At 55.4% G+C, this 22,679-nt stretch overlaps 1 protein-coding gene across 5 annotated transcripts in view; it reads left to right on the forward strand.

Moving 5' to 3' along the window:
* Nucleotides 1-22,679, forward strand: part of CNIH3 (cornichon family AMPA receptor auxiliary protein 3) — a 154,854-nt gene that overhangs the window by 110,799 nt on the left and 21,376 nt on the right. For all 5 annotated transcript variants that reach the window (XM_037138774.2, XM_053659559.1, XM_053659560.1 and 2 more), the window contains 2 exons: nt 1,728-1,796; nt 2,831-2,878. In XM_037138774.2, coding sequence (XP_036994669.1) covers nt 1,728-1,796; nt 2,831-2,878 — 117 coding nt within the window. The remainder of the gene's footprint in view (nt 1-1,727; nt 1,797-2,830; nt 2,879-22,679) is intronic.

Raw genomic sequence — 22,679 nt, forward strand, 5'->3', positions numbered from 1 at the left:
ATGTGCGCAGAAAAGATGCCGAAAAGGATGCATGTGTCTCTGTTCCAATCAAACTCTCTGGGAGCTGGAATTTCAGTACAATATGATTTTTGCACATCACAAAATATTATTCTTCTTGTGATTTTTTCCAACTATTTTAAAAGCGCCAACACCACTCTGCGACTCCCAGGCTGTCCCAGAAGGGACGGCAGGTGGGATCTGGCCCACGGGCTGCTGTTGGCTGACCCTGGTTTAGACGGTGGGCAGCAGCCTCAGGGAGGCCTGTGTGCATCCGATACAGACAATGATTAATTAGAGGTATCCAGGAGTGGGATCTGCGTCCCCAGTACGTGATTCGTTTCTTGTTACCAAAGGGCTCAAGTACGTACAGGCTGGATAATTAGCTACCTGGCGATGATGACATGGGAATGTGGCTACTGAATGCAAATTATACCAGCATCTTCTCCTAATTCTGGAGGAGTATTGAAGTCAGGATGACACCCACCTGCTTTGCAGAGGGAGACAACTTGTTTTTGCTCACGTGGTACCTACTCTCAGCCCTGTGTTGCCGGGACAGGGGCACGGCGGTGGTGCGCTGGCTGTGTTGCTTTGGCAGTTCTGCCAAAGTGCTCAGGGCCCCGTGGGATGTGCAGTCCTGGGAGGCGGTTGCTATGTCCATTTCTGTGCAGTGCACTGGCCAAACACCACCTTGTTCTGTCACTGAGTCACCCTTCGGGGGACAAGGTGGCCGGGGTAAGGAGCTGCACCTGAGTCACCCTTCAGGGGACAAAGTGGCTGGGGTAAGGAGCTGCACCTCTTGTTGGTTCTTTCTGTGGATGGGCCACGCCCCACTGTGGGCCTGGGGAAGGTCACACCGACGTTCTCTCCTTCAGACAAATGGGGAAACCGTTGCTCTCTGGGCAGCTCTGAGTCTCTGTCCGCAATGAGCTTGACCCAAAAGGCCAAGCCGAGAAGCCTTGACTATCCAGGAGTCGGTGACCCAGCCCGTAGGCAGCCACCGATGGGGTCTTTTCTAAGACCGTCAGCTCTGCTTTCTTATTCTTTCTCCCCTTTTTCCTGACGTCTGTCCATTTTACTTCTGATCGGCGTCTCTGCCAAAATAAACAAAAGATAAGAAATCACCAGCTTCTCCCTGTGATGAGAGTAGCTGGAAGTGTACTTTTTGTACCTTTATCCACCCCCCAGCCTGCTCTCACCGTTGTCTTTGTAAAACTCAGAAAGCTTAAGAAACTTTCTTTGGGGGATTTTAAACCTTGAGGTATCTCTGACATAGAACATCATGTGAGTTTAAGGCGACACATTTTTATCGCACCGCGGTTGGCACTGTCCCACGAGCTCACGCCTCTTTGCCACCCCATTATCATCATTTCTTCTAGCATCGGGAATAATTAAGATCTGCTCTCTTAGTTGTTAGGATAATACAGTTTGTGTCTAGAATCACTGTCCTGTGTGCTAGATTTCCAGGACTTACTTATCTACAAGTTGCAGGTATGAACCCTCAGACCAGATCTCCCCATTTCCCATTTGGGGATTTTTAAGTGAACACAGAAGTAGATGGAACAGTGCAATCGACCCCAGTGCCCATCACCAGCTCCGACAGTGACCGCGACATTGACACCCTCCTCCTGCCTCCTGTGTTACTTTGAAGCAAATCTCCGCGAAGCTTTTGACAGGTTGTGTGGACTCACCTTTGCACTCATGTCGCCGTTCTGTGTGTTTCGTTTCAGATCATTGCCTTCGATGAGTTAAGAACGGATTTTAAGAGCCCGATAGACCAGTGCAACCCTGTTCATGCGGTAAGTCGGGGGTGCTGGTGGCAGAAAGGGTGGTGTCACCTCGGGGCAGCCGGGGCCTGGGGAAGAGGGTGTGGTTGCCACATGCAGGATGAGTCAAGAACATTCCAGAACATATGCACATGTGTCAAGGAGCATGTGGTCTCTCTTCCTTGCCGTGTGGGCACTAATTTGTCTTGATCTGGGCTCTTTCCTCTGGGCTTAAAGGGCACACGGGAATCCCTGTATTTATGCTTCGGTTAGGGGAACCGAAGCGTCCCAGCCACCTGTCTTCTCCAGACCCCCGAGGGGTCTCACGGCCTTCACTGTTTCTATGCAGCCAAACTGCCTTGGCCTTGAAGGAAGCACAGAGAGGCCCCGGCTGTGCTCACAAGCGGCTTCAGAAGCCAAGGGAGTCACTGCAGGAAGGGGGAGGAGCGTCTAGTGTGTGGCGTGAGCATCCTCACCTGCCCAGCACCTTCCCTGGGCAGTGAGCCAGGCCTGGGAGATGAGCTGGGATGGGCTTGGATGGCCCCTCGACTAGAAAAGGGGCGCAGCTGCTGGCTAATGTAGTGGAGAGATTACTTCCTTTAAATACACTCCCTTCAGAAAAATAAAGCCATGGGCAGAGCGCGTCTCTTCCTTAGACACTAATCAGGGCAGGTCTGCTCTTGGAGACCCAAGTGCGAGGTCCTCTCGGGAGGGCTGGCTGCAGGCTTTAGGAGAGGGGTGCCGGGTCAGTAGTCTGAGCACCTTACGGCACCGGGAGGCAGAGAGAGAGAGGCTTGGCCTGCAGAGAAAAGGGCGAGACACCTCTGCTGGGCTGAGAGGGAAGCTGGGCCCGCACCGTCTGCTGGGAGAGTGCTGGTACGAGCAGGTGACTCTGACAAGGTAGATGGAAGGACTCCAGTTAGGAAAAGCTGCCCGTGGGAGCAAGCTGGCCGTCTGGGGGGCAGGGGCCTCTGGTGGGCTCCACCCCCTCTACCGTGAGGCATTGTGGGGGCTTGCCTCGCTTACTCTAACCCTCGCTCTCCCTTCTTCCTCGTGCATCCCGACAGAGGGAACGGCTGAGGAACATCGAGCGCATCTGTTTCCTTCTGCGCAAGGTCAGTGCAAGAACTCCGGTCACTCGTGGTCACTCAGTGCAAGTGGCCGGGCAGGCCCAGTGCCTGCTCCTGCCTTGTCACCCCAGGAAAGAAAATGGTGGTGGGGGAGGGGGAGGTGGGGGACCAGTGATGGCTGTTTTGAAGCCTCCAGAGACAAGAGGAGCTAATTAAAAGGGGTGGCCATTAATCAGTGTCGGGACAGCACTGGACACGTGAAGCGCCCTCCGGTTGGATCCAGAGGCTGCACTGACAGCTGGCGTTGCCGTGGCCCGCGCCTCTGTCCCTGCCGGGCTCAGGCCCACCCCAGCCCGCCCGCCTGGCGTGGGGAAGTTTTCAACTGGGTGGTGGGTTTCCTTTGAGGGTTCAGCTCTTGGGGGTGTCAGGGGTGGGGTGGGAGTTGCTGTCGCAGGGGCAGCAGCGTTCGGAGAGCTGCTCCGAGTGGGTGGACGGGTCACCGCTGCCCCAAGTGCCTGCAGGAAGCCGCGTGTGCACACAGGTCCCTGTGTGTGTGCAGCTTGAGCCTGGTACTCAGCACAGCTTTCCAACATAGCCGGGGGGCCAGAGAGCCAGCCTGTCCCTCCCCAGGCAGGAAAGTGCGTGTTTTTGCAACAAAATACAGAGAACAGCAACGTGCACTGTCTGCAGCCCTGAGCCCAAGGATGTCCCTGCCCACTGTCCAGAGCGCCCTGCCCAGGGCGACAGGACACAAGGAAGCTGCCTGTCGACTCCAAAGGAGGCTTTCGAGCTTTGTGTGACTAGGGGAGGAGCCAAATGCAGGCCACACCGAGAGCAGGGGGCAATTGTGCAAGTTTTTGGAATTTTTTCTGTATTTCTGTAATGATGTCTTTCTTTGGGAGAGAGAACTTAATCAAGAAGTTAGTGGTTTTCTGGCTATTACTTGTCCTTTTAAACTTAGTATGTTAGAGTTCCACGTCTGGTGCCTCATAGCAGGCGAGGTTTGCTCAAAGAGTGAAAGTACACGTGAACTTCCTAGTGATCCGAGGGATACAAAATGAGTAGGAAGTACATTTGGTATTAAGGGTCATTCACCAATTTGTAGATTATTTGCTCTGGTGATGTCTTGGACACCAATAACCCACTGCAGCCGTCACCTCCACAGTGTCCGGTTTGTTCCTTAAGATTCTAAGGTCCTTCTCACTCCGAGTCGCTTCTGTTCCCCCGTGCTGGAGGTACCGACCTGAGTTCTCTGGCAGAGTGTTAATGCACACCCATGACATTTTAGGGGGCTCATCCTTCTACATGGCTCGGTGAGTAACTCTGGCTGGACAGTTAGCAGTGGCGTGTGGCTGGCTCTGCCGAGGTCCTGCTGGCCGCACCCTTGGACCTTTCTAAGTACGCAGGCTGTGTGACAATCAGCTTCGTCATTTGCCAGTTTGCCTGCCCTGGGCATGCGCTCCTAGGCGCGGTAGACGGAGGCACTCGCTGCAGGAAGCCGTGCTGCAAGGGCCTGTTTCCATTTTCCGCCCCCTTCCACCCCTTCCACTTTACCTGCTCCTCCTCCTTCCCACGCTGCCGCCTCTGCTGCGTCCGTGCAGTCCACCGCGAGTGCTGTTCGCTGTGGAGGGAAATGCCATGGGGGAAAGTCCAAGGTCGGTGAAACACTGACTCCGAGACTGTAGGTGTTACACCTGTGCCTACACCTGTGCCTGATCACACGGTCTGCGGCCTAAGGGCCTTCTGACTCGCGCAGGGAGCCGCACTGGCTGGCGAGCACCTGTTGACCGTCCCGAGGCTGCACCTGGCCACGTGCCCGCGGCTTTATTTCCTTTCAGCGTCTTCCTCCTGCCCCGTGCCTCTTGCCGCGAGCGCATCCATCTTTTCGCCATTCGGCTCTGTTAGCTCTTCACCCCTGTGTCCCCATGGCCATTTCTCATCGACATGAACGTGATTTCTTTCTGAACGTGATTTTAAATAGTTGGTGTTTCTGATGGTCTGGCCATTGAGGTCTTGTTTTTTAGCTTCATTTGGTAGCTCTCTGTACCCCACAGACATGTTGGGGGCGCGTGGGTGTAGATGACGACTTTGGTTCACTGTCACATCTAGTGACGTAGGAGGGAGAATAGCGAGAGCCTGCCAATGGCGCCCGATAGAAATTGATTCAGTAAGTTCGTGACGGAAGCTGGCTTCCTGGCCCTTCTCAATCTACACCCTTCTTGGCACCACTGGGGTAATCAATAGTCTTTATGTTGCACATTTCAGTAGTGTCCACGACATTGCACACGGCACACAGTTTTTAGTACGTTTACTTCTGACGTAAGTTTGTATTTGACAGTCGCACCGAACTGTGTGGTACCCCCTGTGGACACAGGGGGTCGCTGACCCACACTTGGTCCATCCCATTCCTCTCTTGTGTGTTTCCGCCTCCTGCCCCCTTTGTCGTTGGCATTTTAATCTTATTAACGTCTCTCTCAGCCAGTTCTGGTTCCTTCCACCCAAAAGGTAGTGGAGGGTGGTGGTGGAGTACTCAGGCTTCTGCCCGGATTAGCTGTGCACCCCTCAGGGCGACTCTGAAGTGGGGGTCACAAGAATAGCATGTCCTCTAGTTCGTAAACGCTCAGCATGTATCGAATATTGTTTTGTTATTATCCTGACCCCGAGCTGCTGCCTGAAACTCCTTATAAGATCCCTGAGCCCACACCTGGCATCGAAGGGGGCCGGGTCGTCCTTGGCTGGTGGCATCCCCCCGAGCGCCCACCCTCCCCGTCTCCGAGGTACGTGTCGTTGATGTCTGAGCAGAGTCACAAGGCAGGACGGCTTGGGCCACCGCCCTCCCGGCTCTTTCATTCTGAAGGGGCTTCTGGGTCCGGAGTCCCGGCTGTGAGTACGTGCTGGGGACGGCGGCAGGTTCACGGGGCTAGTCCGTACCACCCCCTTCCGGGAAGCGTGCCTTCCAAGAAGTTTGCTGGAACCAGTCCCCTACACGCCCCAGGATGGGACGCAGCTCGGCAGTTGACTGTTGTTCAACCGCCCCCTCAGCTGTCTCCGGAGAAAGGCAGGGGTTTGCACAGCAGACTCATGTGTAGCTCCATAATTATCAGGAAATGTGCTCTTCGGGTAATTGTCTGAACTGCAGGATCCTTGTATCGACTTGTGCTTATGATTCATTTTTTTTTCATGGCAACAGCCACTTGCTTCTTGCACTGCTCTCCTCCCCCTGAGCACGTCGTGGGCTCCGTGGGTCACTGTCAAGTGCGGGTCCGAGAGCAGGAGGCGCCAGGCAAAGCAGGCGATGCTTTGACGGCTGCTTTCCAGCCCATACAGGGAAGGCTGACAAGGGGCCTCCCGCTCCATCTCCAAGTTCAGGGAGTGGTAACAGGAAACCAACCCCAGTGAGAGCCTGAGACTGGGATGAGAATGAGGAGAGAATTTCTTCAGACGCGGCAGGCATCCAGGGTTTAGACTGGCTGTTCCAGGAATCGAGGAGACACTCACCTCCCTTAGGCCAGGTGAGACACCCTGGAGTCTGGGATGCCGTGGAGTTAGACTGAGCCCGCCCGAGAGGGGGCACCTGGTTGCCTAGTTTGGGACGTCCCTTCTGGCATGACAGTTCTGTGACTGTCCATTTCCCCCCCGACTTCCCCAAGAGCGTGTCCTGTCTTGCAGCAGGTTTTTGGACGTGGGCAGGTATGAGAAGCTCTAGCGGACGGACCTCTTTCCCTCTCTCCATTGAGCAGCACCAGTGGATCTAGGGAGGAAGAGGAGGCTGAATGGGTCGGGGCTGTGGTGGGTGGGGCTGTCGAGTTCACTGGGGAGGTGTGACCCGGTGGGAGGGGGCAGGCACTGCAGGTGTAATTCTGGAAAGACCAGGCGGAGATCAGGCCACAGACGTTACCGCTCATGGCCGCCCATGCCCCTTCCCTCACGTGCCTCAGAGCCCCTCCCTGTCCCAGGGACGGTGTCCCGGTCTGAAGTGAAGCTCAGTGATGTGAAAGCCTCAGTGGACCTTGAGACAAGTGTAAATGTTACTCTTTCGGGGTGATTTGTGACGCAGCATCATCATGGCAGTAGCTGACTGACACTGTCCGTGTGTGCCACTTTTTTAAGGGGGAACATCTTTTTTTTTTCCCCCAAAAAGCAATTTTATTCTGTGCCAGAGATAACCATTTGCTGACTCTACAGATTTACAAGCAGACAGTGTCAAACTCTGTCCCAATTTCTTTGACCCAAGAGGAGGCTACTAAATGCATTTATCTGCCAGAACCCAGAGAAAGAGCCACGTGGCTTCGGAGCACGACATTTGTCAGGCAAATACTGAAATATTGGAAAGACGGTGAAGACGGTGCCTTGTCGCTAATTCCTGGGACTCCCTGCCACAGGGACCGACCCGACCACCAGTGTTTTTGTCGGCTAACCAGGCCCTCTAGCTGGGCCCCGGAGAGGGGGGTGCACTCTCACGGGGAGATGCGATACAGTGAGAAGAGACACATAAGCTCACAGGCAGCTGCTTGGAAGGCCTTCCAGAGACCAGCTCTGGCTCCAGAGGTCTCCAGATCAGAATTTTCTCTCTCGTGGGGTTTCTAAAGCACAAGGGTTATAGCAGCTCGCGGTTCTTGAGCGACCACTCTGTGCCTTTAAAATATTAATGCTTTTAATCCTCACCACCCTCTGAAGTGGCCCCACCTAACAGATGAGGAAATCAAGGCTCGGAGAGGTTCAGCATATATCCAGGGGTATCATATATCGTGAATTAGTGGAGCTGGGATTTGAAGGCGAGTCTGTGTAACTGGCGTCCACACTTTTCAATCGTGGGGGAAGCTGTCGGGTCTCTCTGCAACACGCTCCCTAAGGACCATCCCTCCAGTGATATCGCCATTCGAAAGGGAGGATTCCAGTACCAGGAGCCACCTGGGACCTCGGGGACCCTGTAACGTGCTTCGCTAACCGGGATGGGGCCAAGTGGATTCCTTTACAGCTCTTTTCTAATTCCGTTTAACTTCTTGGTGGGATAGCTCACCACCCCTAGAGGGAACGTTTGAAGTAAAAATATCCTGGAACAAAACTTGCACTGAGCTCAGGAACTGCGTCTCCTGCGTCATTCATTCTCAGATACTTTCTGTGGCAAACTCCTGCTAGTCGGAGGGAAGGATGCAGCACTTCCTCGCTGTGTAATTAGGGGTGCTGCCGGGGGGTTGCTGACCTGGAGGCTGGAGCGGGCTGCGTCCTCACGTGGCGCCCAAGGCTTCAGCTGGAGGAGCAGAGGACATCACAGCTGTGCCCCCAGGTCCGGGGTCTGGGTCGCTGGCTGGCCTCATCCTTATTCGTTCCCCACTGCCATGGGGGCAGAGTGCTAACAGCCTACCACGACCACGGTTTACATTTCTCACTGGCCCCGGGGTCATCTGGTTGGTGCCGCGGGTCTTGGCTGGGCTTGCGTGGGGAGGGGGCTGTTCTTCTGGGCTTGGCTGGGACACTCAGCAGACCGTGGGCTGATCTGCGATGGCCTCGGCTGGGGGCGGTGGTGGCTCTGGCCCACATCTCGCGCCCCCCCCCCCCCGCCCCGGGGACTAGCCCAGGCTCGATCTCATGGTGTCACAGAGAAGCAAGAGGAGATGTGGACGCGCACGAGCACTTTTTCAAGCTTTGGCTTCCATCACATCTACCAGTGACTGACGCCGCCTGAGTGAGTCAGATGGCCAAGCCCAGGGTCGCGGCGCTGCAGGGCAGAGGCCATGGATCCAGGGAGGGGCCGGTTGTCTGTGCTTCGAGAGCACTGCAGGGGCACCTGGCCTGGGCGGCGGCCCAAGCGGTGGGGCCCTGGGGACCCGCAGGCGACTCCGATGTCGGTGCACGAGCTGTGACTCTCACACAGCGGCTCCCGAGGGTCTGAAGATTTGGATCTGCTGTGGGGGTAAGGACAGGGACAAGGCCTTCCAACCACAGAGGCCGACAGTTACTGGCAAGTGCAGATGGCGGCCGACTCCACCCAGACAGCCCAGGAGGAACTGGGCCCTGGGCTCGGGGAGACTGTCCTGGCCTGTCGTGACCTGCTATGAGTGGGAGGAGCACCTTACGGATCCACCACGTGACAGACAGTGGTTCTCGGTTAATGTGGGGCCGGTACGACCAGCATCACAAACAGCAGAGGTCTGGCAGTCCTCAGGGTGGTGTGGGAGGAGCCCCGGAACCGTCAGTGACCTCAGGGGCACCACTGAGACTGGTCCCCAAACTTGGCTGGGCCTCTTGTTGTGTCTAGAGAGACCATGAAAAATGCGGACTGCTGAATGCCCCTCCCTGGTCAAGGTTAATTTAAATGTGTCAACTGGTTGGGCCACGGCGCTCAGATTTGCAGTCAGACGGGATTCTAGCTGTTGCTGCAAGGGTGTGATTGGCGGACCTTGAGTGAAGCAGATTACCCTCTATGATGTGGGCGTGTCCCCTCCAATCACTGGAAACCCACCCCTCCCCCACGCAAGCCAGGAGCAGTTCTACGGCAGACAGCCAGGCAGCCTTTGGACTCCGCGGGCCTGTGGGCCCGCCCTGTAGAACTGAGTACGGAGCCACTAAAACCGCACCAGCCAGCTCCTTAAAACCTGTGTCTCCATATAGATAGAGACAGATACGATGTAGATTAGATCCGGAGACTGATAAGACATAGATACAGATACAAATTATATAGATCAGATGTATAGATTAGATGTGGGTATAGAGATGCTGATACAGATTAGAGGCAGACACAGATTAGATCCAGATGTATAGATACCCGTGGATATGTCCATCTGCACACACACACACACACACACACACACACCGCGTTGGTCCTGTTTCCCTGGAGAACCCTGACTAGTAGTCCCCACCCCGATCCCAGGAAGTTCAGATTTAGCAGGTTTTTGGAGGGGCCCAGGGCCGGCTGTGTCACCAAATCTCCGCAGCAACCCTGTGAGCTGAGTGACATCTGCCTTCAGCTTGCTCACAGCCACCCAGCTCACGCGTCATCTCCCAAGCCCGTGCTCTCCCCATCGGCACCTCGCTGCTTCCGTTTGCTGTCCTGCGGAGCTGCCCGTGACTTTCCACTCCTCGCACAGAGCTGCTTGTCCCTCCTGGAGGGGCCGGTCTCTGCAGGCCGCTAACCAAGAGCGACGGCCGGCCAGTTTCTCCCGCTGTTGCCACAGACGGCAAGGACCAGAAAAAAGAGTCCGGTCGGCCTGTTTCATTCATCAACGGAGCAGGTTCTCCCAGGCTGACCGTCTGAGCAGCAAGGGGCTACGGACTCTCGGCAGTGTTGCTGCGAGTAGTCGCCGACTCGCGGACCATTCTGACCAGAATAATTTGGGTTTCCATAATAACTCCCTCTTTTCATTAATATAACAAGGAGCCCCAGGCATTGCAGGACGTGTGGGCGGTGGGGAAGGGTGTCCGGCATGGGCTTTACTCTGAGTAAAAGGCTCTAGGGGGCTCGCTGCGTCGGGGCACCTGTGCAGGCCGGGTGTTGGGGGTACTGCCTCCCAGGGTCGTCTGGGACCCCAGGCTCCTCCTGCCTTTGGAGCACTGCATCATTAGGGCATTTCCTCCAACCCCTGGTGACGAGGGCATGACACCAGGACGTCCTTTCAAGCAGCAGGAGGGAGGAGGGAAGAGGTCAGGGCCATTCCCATGGAGGACATGACCCAGCATTAGCACGCACCACTTCCACCTCACTCCTCGGTCAGATCTTAGGCAAACGGCCACTCCTGGCCTTATTTTGGGGATCTGTATGCTCAGTCCCAAATCAGGGGTTCATTCCAAAGAGCAGGGAGGGTGGACCCCCGGGGGGACAGCTGCAGATCTCGGCCTCGGGGAGGAGTCTGGGCCACAGAGCAGCCTGCGCAGGGCACTCTGCCTCTGACGGGCGCTCCAGGAATTCAAGGGCAGTGGGAGGGGCATGGGAGTGGGGGAGGACAGAGGCTGGACACGAGAGGTCCAGGTGATGTTCAGTGGCTCTTGGAGGAGGCCGCACAAAAAGGGGGTGGACGAGTCCTTGGTGTTGGTCCTGGTGGGTCCCAGTGAGAGCCGTGTGAGTTCACTCATTTGCTCAGCCGGAAGTCATCCCTTTAGCACCTGCTATGTGCTTAGTCCCGTGTTACGTGCTGAGGAGGGTGAGTGTGTGCGTGTGGTGCGTGTGGTGTGATGTGTCAGCTGTGAAGACGTGCTCGGTCCAGCTAAAAACGTTCTCGTTTTTTCCCTGCAATCCTGCTCGAGGACCTCTCAAAGCCCTGACCGCGCTGCCCCCTGCATTCCAGGCGGTTGCCCACGTGCTATACACACTCGTATCCCTGAAGGCAGGAATCACAGCCGCCTGAGTTTTGTATCTGTTGCGTTGCCCAGCGTGGTGTCTGATTCACGTCAATTAGCAAAGGGGATTAGTGAGTGGGAGCCCAGCAGCCACGCAGTGGCGTGGACCATTGTTTTCACACCGCGGGAGGCGGAATTCTCACGGCCGAGCCTGGGACTAGAGAAGGAGGGGGAGACCAAAGGAAGGCCCACAGCCGGTGTGACGTGCCTCGTCCTCTCAGAGTATCCCGCCTGTGTAGTGCGTGCGCACTATCATGGATGCAGCAGGAGCCGCGGTTCCCGACCTTGGCTGTACATTGGAATCGCCTTGGAAGCTGGGAACCATGCTGGGCTTGGGCCCCACTGCCAGTGTCCACTTCTTTGGTCTGGCTTGCAGCCTGGGCACTGGGGTTTGCAAAGCACCCTCCCCTGCCGCCACCCGCTGCGATTCTAATGTACAGCGAGGCTACAAATCGCTGAGTTGGAGGGTAAGCCAGGCTGCAGCAATGCAGGGGGGGCGGCCTTTTCCTTTCTCAGTCCTCTGGGGTGTGATTTAGAGGGCCATCATTTTCTAAATGGAACCAGAGTAAAAGCAGTAATTTGCTACCAGGTGCCTAAGTGGACCAAAGGATGGAGTCCCCACCTTCCTACTTCCTCAGAGACGGCCAGCCCAGTGGGACGGCTCATTGTCAGCAATCCACAGACAACTCGTTTTTCTTAGTGGGAGCTTGATTTCCAGAGGCTCCCTCTTCACAAAACGTGATGAGAAGTAACAAGATCTGTTTTTCAGCCCTCCAAATGCTTGCCCTTTTCCAAACTGCTGAAAAAGCAAGAAACCTTTCTGGGTTCTGTTTCTAGGCCACAAAATGTGCCAGTGTTACCAAACCCTCACAGCCACTTATTCCCTGTAGCGTGACCCAGCCCCTGCCTCTCCTTAAAGTTAAAACTGGGTGCCCGCCTGTCCCCAGGAGGGGCCCACACAGAGTCCGGGACTCCGAGAAGCATTCCTTCGGACGCCGGGCTTGTGTGGAGCAGATCCCGCCGCTCCAGATGCAGCTGCTCGCCAGGGAAGATGGAGATGCTGCGCTGTGATGCTGACTCCACTTTCGACGCACAGGCGATCTTCTCGAAGCCATTTGGAGCACCGGTCCCCCTCCAGCACAGCATGTCACTGGCTCTAGTCCCTGAGTTCTCTCTATGGCACAGACAGTTGCAAACACAGTTGTTGGGTTTCGTTAGGATAGGCACCAGAACGCACAGAAGATGTTCAGCTTGCTATACAAATGCAAAGTGCCATTATTCCAAAGGAACAGAAAAAGCGCATTGCCCCGTGGCCGTATCTGCCCAACGGTCGAAGCCGGGTGCTGTCCCGGAAGACGATGCTCACCGACTGTAGCACAGGGAGGTGGGTGGCTGACACCCAGCAACCACAGCGCTGCTGCCGTGGCCTTCCCTCGGTGACCTCACTGCTGCCGACGTTCAACACACCTGTGCAAGGTGGTGTCCATGCCCCCGGGGTCCTGGCGGGGACCCCAAAAAGCAGCCACTTGCGCAAGGTTGCTCTCCGCAGGGAAGACAGGCGTTGTTCAGATCACATCAGCGAGGGATCACTGATGAAATGACAAGGGAGGTGTCTTCTGCGAGGTTCTGTGAAATCTGTGTAAGTGGGGCTTCAGTGTGCGTCACCGTGGCACCCAGCGCTTCCCGGTCACGGTGACGTGAAGGGCTCACGGGAGCCAGGAGCGCTGGATGTTGGGTCACTTTAGTTATCGACAACGTATTGCAAACGCAGCTGTTCTGGGCTTTAACAGGAGGGCGGTGTCAGAGGGCACAGTCAGCGGCGTGAAGTTCGTTCAGTATCGGTTCGCCCCCGCAGACCGTAAAGCTGGCGAGGGCAGGTCAGCTGTGTAAGCGGGTCCCTGCTCAGCCCCGTGCCCAGGAAATCGCAGTATTTCTCCTCTCGTACAACAGCTCTGTGCAGTGCAGAAGGGGACCTGGGACCCCAGGCCTCGCCTCACTTCTCTGGGTCACTCAGGCGGGACGTGCCGGGTCTGGTTTCAGAGTGGGCTCTGCTTCCCCTGCCCTTTCCAGTAGTCCTTGCGTCTCCATGCACTAGGGGTGAAAACCGTGTTTCCCTACATTTCCTGGGACAGTCCCGCACCTCTGGACACCACCCTCGACACCCCAGCCTTTCTGCATCCACACCAGCGCCTGTCGGCCATAGGCACGCGTGCCTTGTGTTCGTCTCTGGTCTCGTCCCTGGCCCTTCTCTGCTGATTCTCGTCCTCCAAGTCAAAACCAGGCTGAGATGTTTGACTGAAAGCATCCCTCCGTTTTAAGTGACTGTTGGGAATCGGGTGGTTTGGGAGGAAGAGCCTCCAGGACACTCGGCGCTCTCTAACACGGGGCACCGTGGGGCCTGCGAGTCCCCCTGGGCCGCCGTGACAAAGTGTGACAGACTGGGGCTGAGACAACAGGACCTTACTCCCCCTGGTTCCGGTAGCTACAAGACCCAGGCCAAGGTGTCGGCAGGGCTGGCTTCCCCTGAGGCTTCTCTCCTGGGCTCAGAGACAGCCAGCCGCTTGCCGTGCCCTCACAGGGTTGTCCCTCTGTGTGCCTGTCTGTGTCCCAATCTCCCCTTCTTATAAGGACACCAGTCATATTGGACCAGGGCCTGTCCCAGCAGCCTCACTGAGCCTTGATGACCTGTCTCCAAACACAGTCCCAGTCTGGGGCCCTGGGGTTAGGCCTTCGATACGTGAAGGAAGGGAGAGGGGCGGCTTACCCTCTAGCAGGGTCTGCGAGCTAGAGAAGAATTTGCGCGTAGACAGCACCCCCTCGGTCAGGAGGAACAGTCGGCCTTCCCTTGAACTCTGTTGTTCGGCAAAAAGCAAAGAGAGTGAACAGTGGGCCTCGGGGTTTTGACCTTCCTGGTGGTTTCCCATCAGCCCCGGATGTGATCCCGAGAAAGAGAGGGCAAGACTTGGTGGATTCTCCGCTGGACTTTATACATGTGTGTCAGAATAAAAAGCGAACTTATTCCGAGCAAAGCTATGCAAAAGTACTAATTTATAATAGCCAAGATATGGAAAACCTTTGATAATGCCCAGCCAAGGATGGGTGGATAAAGAAAAGGTGGCATGCATTAAAAATTATATATATATATATATGTCAAAGGTACAGACTTCCAGTTATGAAATAAACAGGTCCTGAGGATGTCACGCACAGTGTGGCAATTGTAGTTCATGATACTCCGTCACATATTTGAATGTTGCTAAGATGAAAAGTTCTCATCGTAACAAAAAGATTCCGTAAATATGAGCTAGACTCATGGTGGTGGTCCTTTTGCAATATATACAAACATTGAATCCCTGTTGTATGACTGGAACTAATATAATATTGCAGGTCTATTATATCTCAAAAAAAGGATGGGTCCACCTCCCGTCATTTTCCAGGGGAGGTAGACCGAACACGGGGGGGCCGGACCCCGTGTCTTCGTACTGCCTCCCCCTGTGCAGGCAGCAGTGTGCCAAGCTGTCCCCCAAGTTCAGATTGTTAGCTCAGCACAGGCTGGACCAGGTACCAGCCAGTATCATTCTAATTAGCTGCGGCTCCTGTCTCCCCAGCAGGCCCAAGGTCAGGGCCAAATCCACGTGCGCGATGTGAGCTTTGCAGAAGTGCCTGCTGCGGAGGTGGGCCGAAGTTACATAATCATTGCAACCATCTTCATTTATAGAACATCCCCTCCCGGGAGAAGCCCAGGCGCTTCCCTGCCCGGAAGTCGTCACCGGGTAGCAGGGCGGCCTGACGCAGGCTGGGGCTGGAGAGGAATGACGATCACTGCCTGCCCCCCAGGGCTGTGCGGGTCGCACCAAGGAGTCGTTGTGCCACCACAGTCCCAGGGAGGGCCGCTGTGAGGTGCCCCTCTGCAGTTTGGAGAGAGGACGGAGCTAGGGTGCGTTTCCTTTGCTCACCTCGACTTAGAAGATTGGCCCTTAGTGGCTCAGGAAGAGGTTTCTCCTTAACGACAATGTCGAAGTTATTCTTTGTGGCTTGGAATATGCTGGGCATTATGCAAAGCGATCGAGTGCATCCTCTCACTTAGTCCTCACCCTGCGGGGCAGGCCTGGCTGTGGTGTGGCCGGCGCCGTGGTCCCCGGCACTCACTGAGGAGGAGGATGAGAGCAGCGGGGTGAGGGACTAGAGCCGGGGCCTGCGCAGCTAGGACTGGAATCCAGGCAGCCTTGTCCCCGAGCACGCTCTTTGGGTTTTCTTTATTGATTTCATCATATAGGTAGCAGGCCCCCATTTTGCCTAGAAAACGATGCTAAGCTAATATAAAGAAAGTGTCCATAAGCTGCTCACCCCTCTCTGTCCCTAACTCCCCGACATGACTGATGTGAAAGCTTAGGGCCAGGACTCCTGGTACCTCCACCCACGCTCAGACACAGAGAGACAGACCCCCACACCCGTGTTCACGCACACTCAGCGTTGGCTGTTTGTCTATTTTCTTCTTCCCAATAATGAAAAAATTGTTTTTCTATAACCTGTATTTTTCCCACATACCATTACGTGCCCCCGCACCCAAGTCACTAGGGGTGGCTCCAACTCTTAGAAATAATTGCACAGCCGTTCATACTGTTGCACGGCACACAATGTGCCGAGCTGTTTCCACGTGTGCGGACGTTCTGTCTGTGTCTGGTTGTGTTAGGCCCCTGCCAGTGGCCCGGCAATAAGCACCTTGCTGCAACTGGGCCCCCAGAGTGAGGCTGTTGGGTTCAAGTGTACAGGCATTTGTACTCTTCTAAGGATTGCTAGCTTATTTTCTCCTAACGCTTGAAGCAATGTTTACTCCCCCCATGGAGTGAGAGATGTCTGTTTCCCCACGTGGCTGTCACCATGGCTACACGTTGCTACGGAGCCCGCCCCCCCCCCCCCCAGGCTGGCCTGCTGGCCTCAGTGCCCCAGGTGCAGCTGGGCAGAGGCAGCCTTGAAAGTCCGGAAAGTCCTTCTCAAAGACTGGAGTTCCGCAGTCTGGGCAGCACATTCAGATCTCCTGGGGGGCTTTTAACACCTCCTCTCCTCACTTCACCCCAGAGAGCCCCAGTCTGTCACTAGGGCGAGGGCAGAGGTGTTTTCAGGAGCCCCCCAGAGGATTCTGCCATTCTGCCCAGGAGGGGGCACTTCAGAGAGAGACCTTGGAGACCCGGGATTCTAACCTCCCTCCTCCTTCCCCACCTGGGGTCCCTCTCCTTGCAGGCCAGGGGGGACTTTATTGGAAACTGCAGGCTTTTCCTGCAGCCAGCAACCAGCAGCCTCTCACTCATGTCCTGGGCCTGCAGGAGCCCACGGGCTGGAAGAGCTGACTCGAGCCCTTGCGGCAAGGCCCCTGCTGGCTCTCAGAGCCTTCAGGGTCCCGCAGGACCGCACTGCCCTGCCCGTGCCAGAGGGCAGCACTCTTTCCGGGGGAGACAGAGGTGGGCATCCACCCCTGTTTATGACCAGAGGTGCGTCAAGTCCCAGGGCTGTCCCCACACTGAGTGGGACACAGGTCATCCGTTCTTCCACCGGGCGCCCTGTCCCTTCTAACCGCAGGTGTCTGCCAGTGTGACCACGTGGCTGACTCCTGGCTGGCAGCCCAAGCCCTCTCTCCCTGAAGGTGCTCAGAGAGGCGTGCGGACCGAGTGCAGAGGCCGACACACTGAAGCCTGGCCTCTTTCACAGCACAATTTGCACACAGCTGCTCAGAAACTCTTGTTTCCTAACAGCTGGTTAGGACCACATGCGAGAGGCAGCCAGGCAGGTAAAGACGCTGTGACCACACCGTGACCACAGGAAGGCGGCAGCCGGCCCCCCTCATCGCCAGGCCCACATAGTCATTAGCCGTGACGTTGCACGTCTGCCAAGTGCTCTTTGGGGCACCGTTTTCCAGACTTGGCTGCACAGTGGAATCCCCAGGGGCATTTAAAGAAGTACTGATGTGTGAGTCCCGTCCCCAGAGATTCTGACTTGACTGCTTTGGGATAAATCCTGGGCATCAGGGTGTTTAAACCTCGCCCCCTCGTCTGCCCGCACCCGGGGGGTTCTAATGTGCAGCCAAGTTCAGGCGCCTTCACCGAGCAGCCTCCGGCTTCACCCACATGTTTAAGCTGCTCTTTGTGGCCCGGCTCTGCCGGTGGCTGGCTTCCCCTCGGCCCTGCCCCGCCCTGCCCCTCCCTAGCACAGGGTCAGGTGAGGTGCACAGGCATCCGGTCATCAGTGCCTCCAAATCTCCTGCTACCTCCAACAGCTGGGAAAAGCCTTTTACCAGCAGGCATGAGTAGGCCCATAGAGGTTGGAAGTGTTTCCAGGCTGGACATAAAACAGGGTGTGGTTTTCTCTTCCGCCTGTAGGGGGCAGCCCTCTTGGGGGAGCTTATAAAATGAACATGCTGAGGCCTGGCTGCCCCCACCCCCACTCACTCTGAGTTTCCAATGCAGTGATGGGGTTTGCACATGGGACCATTAAAAAGAAGTCTAAGGGTGCAGGGAGGTGTCCAGTGTAGGGGAGTGTTGACAGATCCGTGTAAGGGACACCCACACAGCCCTGAATAAAGTCGTTTTGTTCACCACTGAACAAAACGCTGGCACGTGGATGAGATGCTTCAACGGCTCACCTCTAGTCTCCATCAGTCAGCCTGCGGTGGAACTGGTTTCTCTTAGACACGTCGTTTCTCTCAGAGGCACAGAACCTGCTGGTGACATTAGGGACTCACTGTACAGTCTTCCCCAGGAGTCGTTGCTTGTCTGGTTGATCTGTTCCTCCCTCCCCCGTGGGTGCAGAGCACCCTTGCCTTGCTGGGTCATTGAGTGACACACTCCGTGGTTCTTCACCCCGAAACACAGCCTCCAGTGTAACCACACTGCCATGCTCACAGCCAAGGCCATCATTGGCACAAATTACGCAAGATTTGTGCACTCGTGATTTTGAGCAGCCTGGCCGAGACCCCTGGCGGTGGAGCAGAGCCGCCTTCTGCACTGCCTTCAGCACCTACTGAGGGTCCGCTGTGTGGGCCTTGTCGGCGGGTACAGCAGGAGGGACCCCGGCCCTGGCCCACCTGCCTTTCCCGCTCGCCGGTTGCCCTCTTCGAGGCAAGCCCAGGCCCTGCCAGCGGTCGCCTCCGTGTGCTGGATCCCTGCCCTCGCCCTGCAGCCGGGCCCTCGCTGTCGCCCGCAGCTGGGCCGCCCTCGGCTGCTCCCGACTGACCCTGCTTTCCGTGGTGTCCCCACTACTCTGCTGTTTCCTCAAGTGACCAATTATGCTCGGGAGTAAGTGGGGGCCCTGATGCGGGGTGCCCCGTGTCTGCCTCCCCCTGCTTTACATCCCTGTCCCTCCGGTGCTTCTCTCCTGTCTCAGGGCCCCTCTCAGCCCCACTTCAAGGCTGACCCTCTGCGGGGTCCCTTGTTCAGGCTCCTTCTAACTCGTCTGGAGCAGATCCCACTGGCTCCCTCCTGCTGGAGGACCTTGTCTCGCTCAGTGCTCTCTGGCTCCCCCCCCCCACACCCGGCCATTCTTCCTCGCTCTGCACAATTTCATGGGCCTCAGGAGCCCTTCGCGCTACCGACCCACACATTTCTGCCTTCAGACGTTGCAGAGTCAGGAGTCCGAGACAGTCCTTGCCTGCACGTCCTCACTCCCACTCAGCTCAGAATCCCTCGCCTTGTGGCAGCCGCTCCTTTCATTCCACCGAGACAGAAATCTTGAAGGTCAACCGAGACAGAAATCTTGAAGGTCAACGTGGACATCCCGAATCCAGCAGGGTGACTTCTTTATTCTTATCCCCCTCGACCTTCCTGGACTGTGATACCCTTGTCACCTCCTTTCTGGCTCCCTGGCAGGGCATCGTCTCTGTCTCCTTTGGTTCCTCTTCCCTCACACCCCAAATACAGGGCTTCATCCTGTTCTGCCCTTGACCTTGTTTTCTTCTTGTTCTCTAATCGGAGCTGCAATCAGCAGCCTGGGCGCCCTGTATGGGTTTGAGTGTAAGAGTCCACTTTCTCCAGAACGCAGGCCCTGCGATACTGCAGCTTCTATCATCATGCACCCCCCGCACCCCCCAAATCTATGCCTTCTCTCCTCCTCTCTCTGTCCTGAATTCCAGGAAAGCATGTCACACAGTCACTGAGCACCTGCACCTGGTCCTGCTTCTTGTGCTTCAAACTCAGTGTTGGGGTCGGCTGCTGATGAATCACACTTTGGGTTTGGACCAATCGAAAACAGATGAAAGAGTCTGGACGAGGATAAAAAAAAAAAACAGAGCCACACCCAGCCAGCCTATGGAAGGTCATGGCAGGACTGTCCCCTTCTAGTGCAGGAGAGAGTGACAGTGACACGGGGCCTCAGAGGGGAAGGCTCCAGGCTTGTGTTGCCAAGGCTTTGGCGTGCTGACCAGGCAAACCTGCCCCGTGGCTGCAGGAATGCAGGGAGGGCACCGCGTGGCTTAGGGACGGGCAGGTCCCTGAGCGGGAGAACCTCGGCTGCAGCCTCCGGCCTTACCACTGCGCAGCACGTGGGAAGTCCCGTGTCCTCGTTTTGAGCAGGATCACGGAGAGAGGAACTGAAGGGTTCGGAGCTCTCCCTTCACTCAACCCACCATAAGCGCATTGTTGCTTCACCGCCTGCTTTTTCAATGCACCCATCTTGGTTCCCTGCGAACCAGTCTTCCACGTCACCAGGCTGGGCCCCACCTCTGCAGACCCTGCTCTGAAGTGCTTCATGAGTCAGGACCCTTGTCTCTAAGCCACCTCTGCAGGAGCTTACACTCTCATTTCTCTCGCCTACACTGTTGGAGCAGCTTCCCTGGGGGCCCCGACCCCACGCAGCCTCAGGTCTGTTCCCTACCCCGTCCCCAATCTGCTCTGCACATCGAGGCTGGAATGATCTTAGCAAACCGTGACCACATACAACTTCCTTCCAAAGCCTCCTCTGGCTCCCCGTTTTGGAGAATAAGTAACCAATACTTAGCATTTCTTCTAAGGCCCACTGTGATGTCCCGCCCTATCTCTACCTTCCTGAAATCTACTTCCTGTCAAGTACTCGCTTGCTCACCCAACATTTACCGAGTACCTACTACATGCCAGGGATTGTGCAGGCACTGTGAATAGAGATACAAGACTCAAATGTCGTGTCTTCCACGAGCCTTCTCTAATCCACCACACAGGACATAATCTGTCTCCTGTTTCACTGGGGCTTTTTTCTGTATGTTCTTCCTGCATAGGGATGTCTTGCCTGCACGTCTGATCCTTTACCTGGCCGCAGTCTACCTGCGGCCCAAGCTACATCTTCCGCCTTGCGTGCCCCGTGCTGCCTCTGCAGTCCCCGCACTTTTGAGGGGCCCTATCCATGGTCGGTTACAAAACTGCATTCCCGTCCAAGTAGAAAATGGAACAAACCTGGAGAAAAGTGTTCTGAAACACAAATAAATTCATCAGGATCCTAGGTGTTACTAAATATAGCTGTCCAGAGACAAACATGTCACGATTAATTAACAACGCATTTGTGAACCACTTATAGCCTGTTTTTAAATAAGGCAGTACATAAAAATGTTGAATGCTGTGTCTCCATCTTCTCCTTGTCATCCCTCCTGCAACCAACTTGAGTTTTTATCTGTTTACTCTGAAGAACAGAGGTTTCCTGGCTGATTTCTCTAGAGCCAGCTGCCCGCCTTCGCCACCACAGCTCTGCCAAATCAGTTTTGCTGCCACTGCCGTGTGGTCACTCCTGAGCTCAGAGGCCTTTGATGGATCTTCCCTGAGTCCCAACTCTTTCACTAGACCTTCGGTGACGCCCCCAGGCTCCTCCCCAGCAGGCCACGCCCCCTCCACGTGGGTGCTGCATCTTCCCTGGCCTGTACCCGCTGTTTCAGGTAGCTCATCAGAGTCAGATGCTACAGCATTTAAAATACAGATCCCTGAGCCCCACCCTTTGCTCATTCTAAACTGGAGCTCGGAAATCTGCATTTTTATAGAGCTCTACCTAAGGATCCAACAGTTTGTGGAGCCAGGAATTTCTGTGACCTCTCGTCACATGATGGGTCCCATCAGGCCTTGTGTGGGGACTATTTATGTCTCTCTCTCTCTCATCTCTCCTTCTGGACTCTTTCCGAAGGCAGGACTGTGTCGTGAAGTTATCTCGCCTTTGGATCACCTGGCAGGGTATCTGTCACAGTAATAGGATGTTCTACTCTGCACGTGTTTGTTGAATGAATGAGTGATTGAATGTGTGTGTGGATGAGGGACTTCTTTGAAGAGGTGAGACATGAATGGGAAAAGGAATTGCAATGTAACCAGGAATCGAGAGCAAATTCAAGTGGAGGAAGCAGCTTGTAATTTCAATACTTTGTGCAAAATGCAGGTGATAATCAGAGCTCTGGGAGGTCACTTTGAAATCTGTTTGCTTCCAGGGTCCAAATATTTCTCAGAGATTGAATCGTTGCTGGTTTGGGGAACATGCTCATCTTTGTAACAGTTTCCAATGTGTACCTTATCATCTGGTTGTTTCATTTCTGGGTGTTTTTAAAATAGAACGTTTCCGCTCTTCCAGCACCAGGTCCTCGGGTTGCTCTGGCAACCACCTTGAAAACTCCAGGAACCCTTCTCCTGAGTTTCCAAACTTCTTGGGTTTTCCAGCGACCACATCGTTTTTTTTAACGATGTCCTGACTGGGAGGCTAACATTAAATAGTCTCCGTTAATTAACTAAATCTCCCGAAACACTTTCAAAGGCGCCCAGAATTCTTAGCGTCACTGTTGTCGCACAGCCCTTTCCTGGGGGTACTGGCATCGAACCCCGATCTTCAGGGAGTTCCTCCAGGTACCTGTTAACCAGGTGCCTGCACGTCCCGCCCAGGGAACCACCCTCTGCCGTCTGGCACTTCATTTAAAACATAATCACTGCACCTGCGGCTTCCAGAACGCGTCTCCGTTATTAAAAAAGAATTTAAAAATATTTTTCAGTTAATGTTGACGGGTCTCTGCTTCTATCGAAAAGTCAAAAGAAGAAAAAAAAAACACATGAAACTTCTGAGAAGTAGGCGTGGCTTTCACGGTCATGGCCAAATCCGAGCAGCCTCTGAGCAGCACTGCGGCCATCGCAGCTCCGGCCTTGCTTTGTTCAGCGTGCCTCGCCCACAGGATGTGCTCTGGCCGTCGGGGGTGTGCTTCTGTGAGCCCACGCTCAGTAGCCCCGGCTGAGGCAGGAAGGGCCCTGGGGCCTCGGGCAGGCTATGCTGACTTCTCCGGCCTTCAGTCTCCTGTTCTGGAAAATGATTAGAAAAACACGAGCTTCAGAGGCTGCTGTCGGGAATGAGTAAGGCAGTAAAGCACTTCACAGTGGTTGGGGTGGATAAACATGATCTATTATTATTATTATTAACCAACATATATGCACACAGGCCTGCTTCATCGGAAGGAGGGACAAGAGCCTGCACCCTTGTCTACCCAGTATGAGAGCTGTTTATCGATACCTGGTCCTGACTGCGTTTGCTCCCGGTGCGA

This window comes from Artibeus jamaicensis, unplaced genomic scaffold, assembly GCF_021234435.1.
Source record: "Artibeus jamaicensis isolate MK-2021 breed Jamaican fruit bat unplaced genomic scaffold, CSHL_Jam_final scaffold_754, whole genome shotgun sequence".
Taxonomy (NCBI): Eukaryota; Metazoa; Chordata; class Mammalia; order Chiroptera; family Phyllostomidae; genus Artibeus; species Artibeus jamaicensis.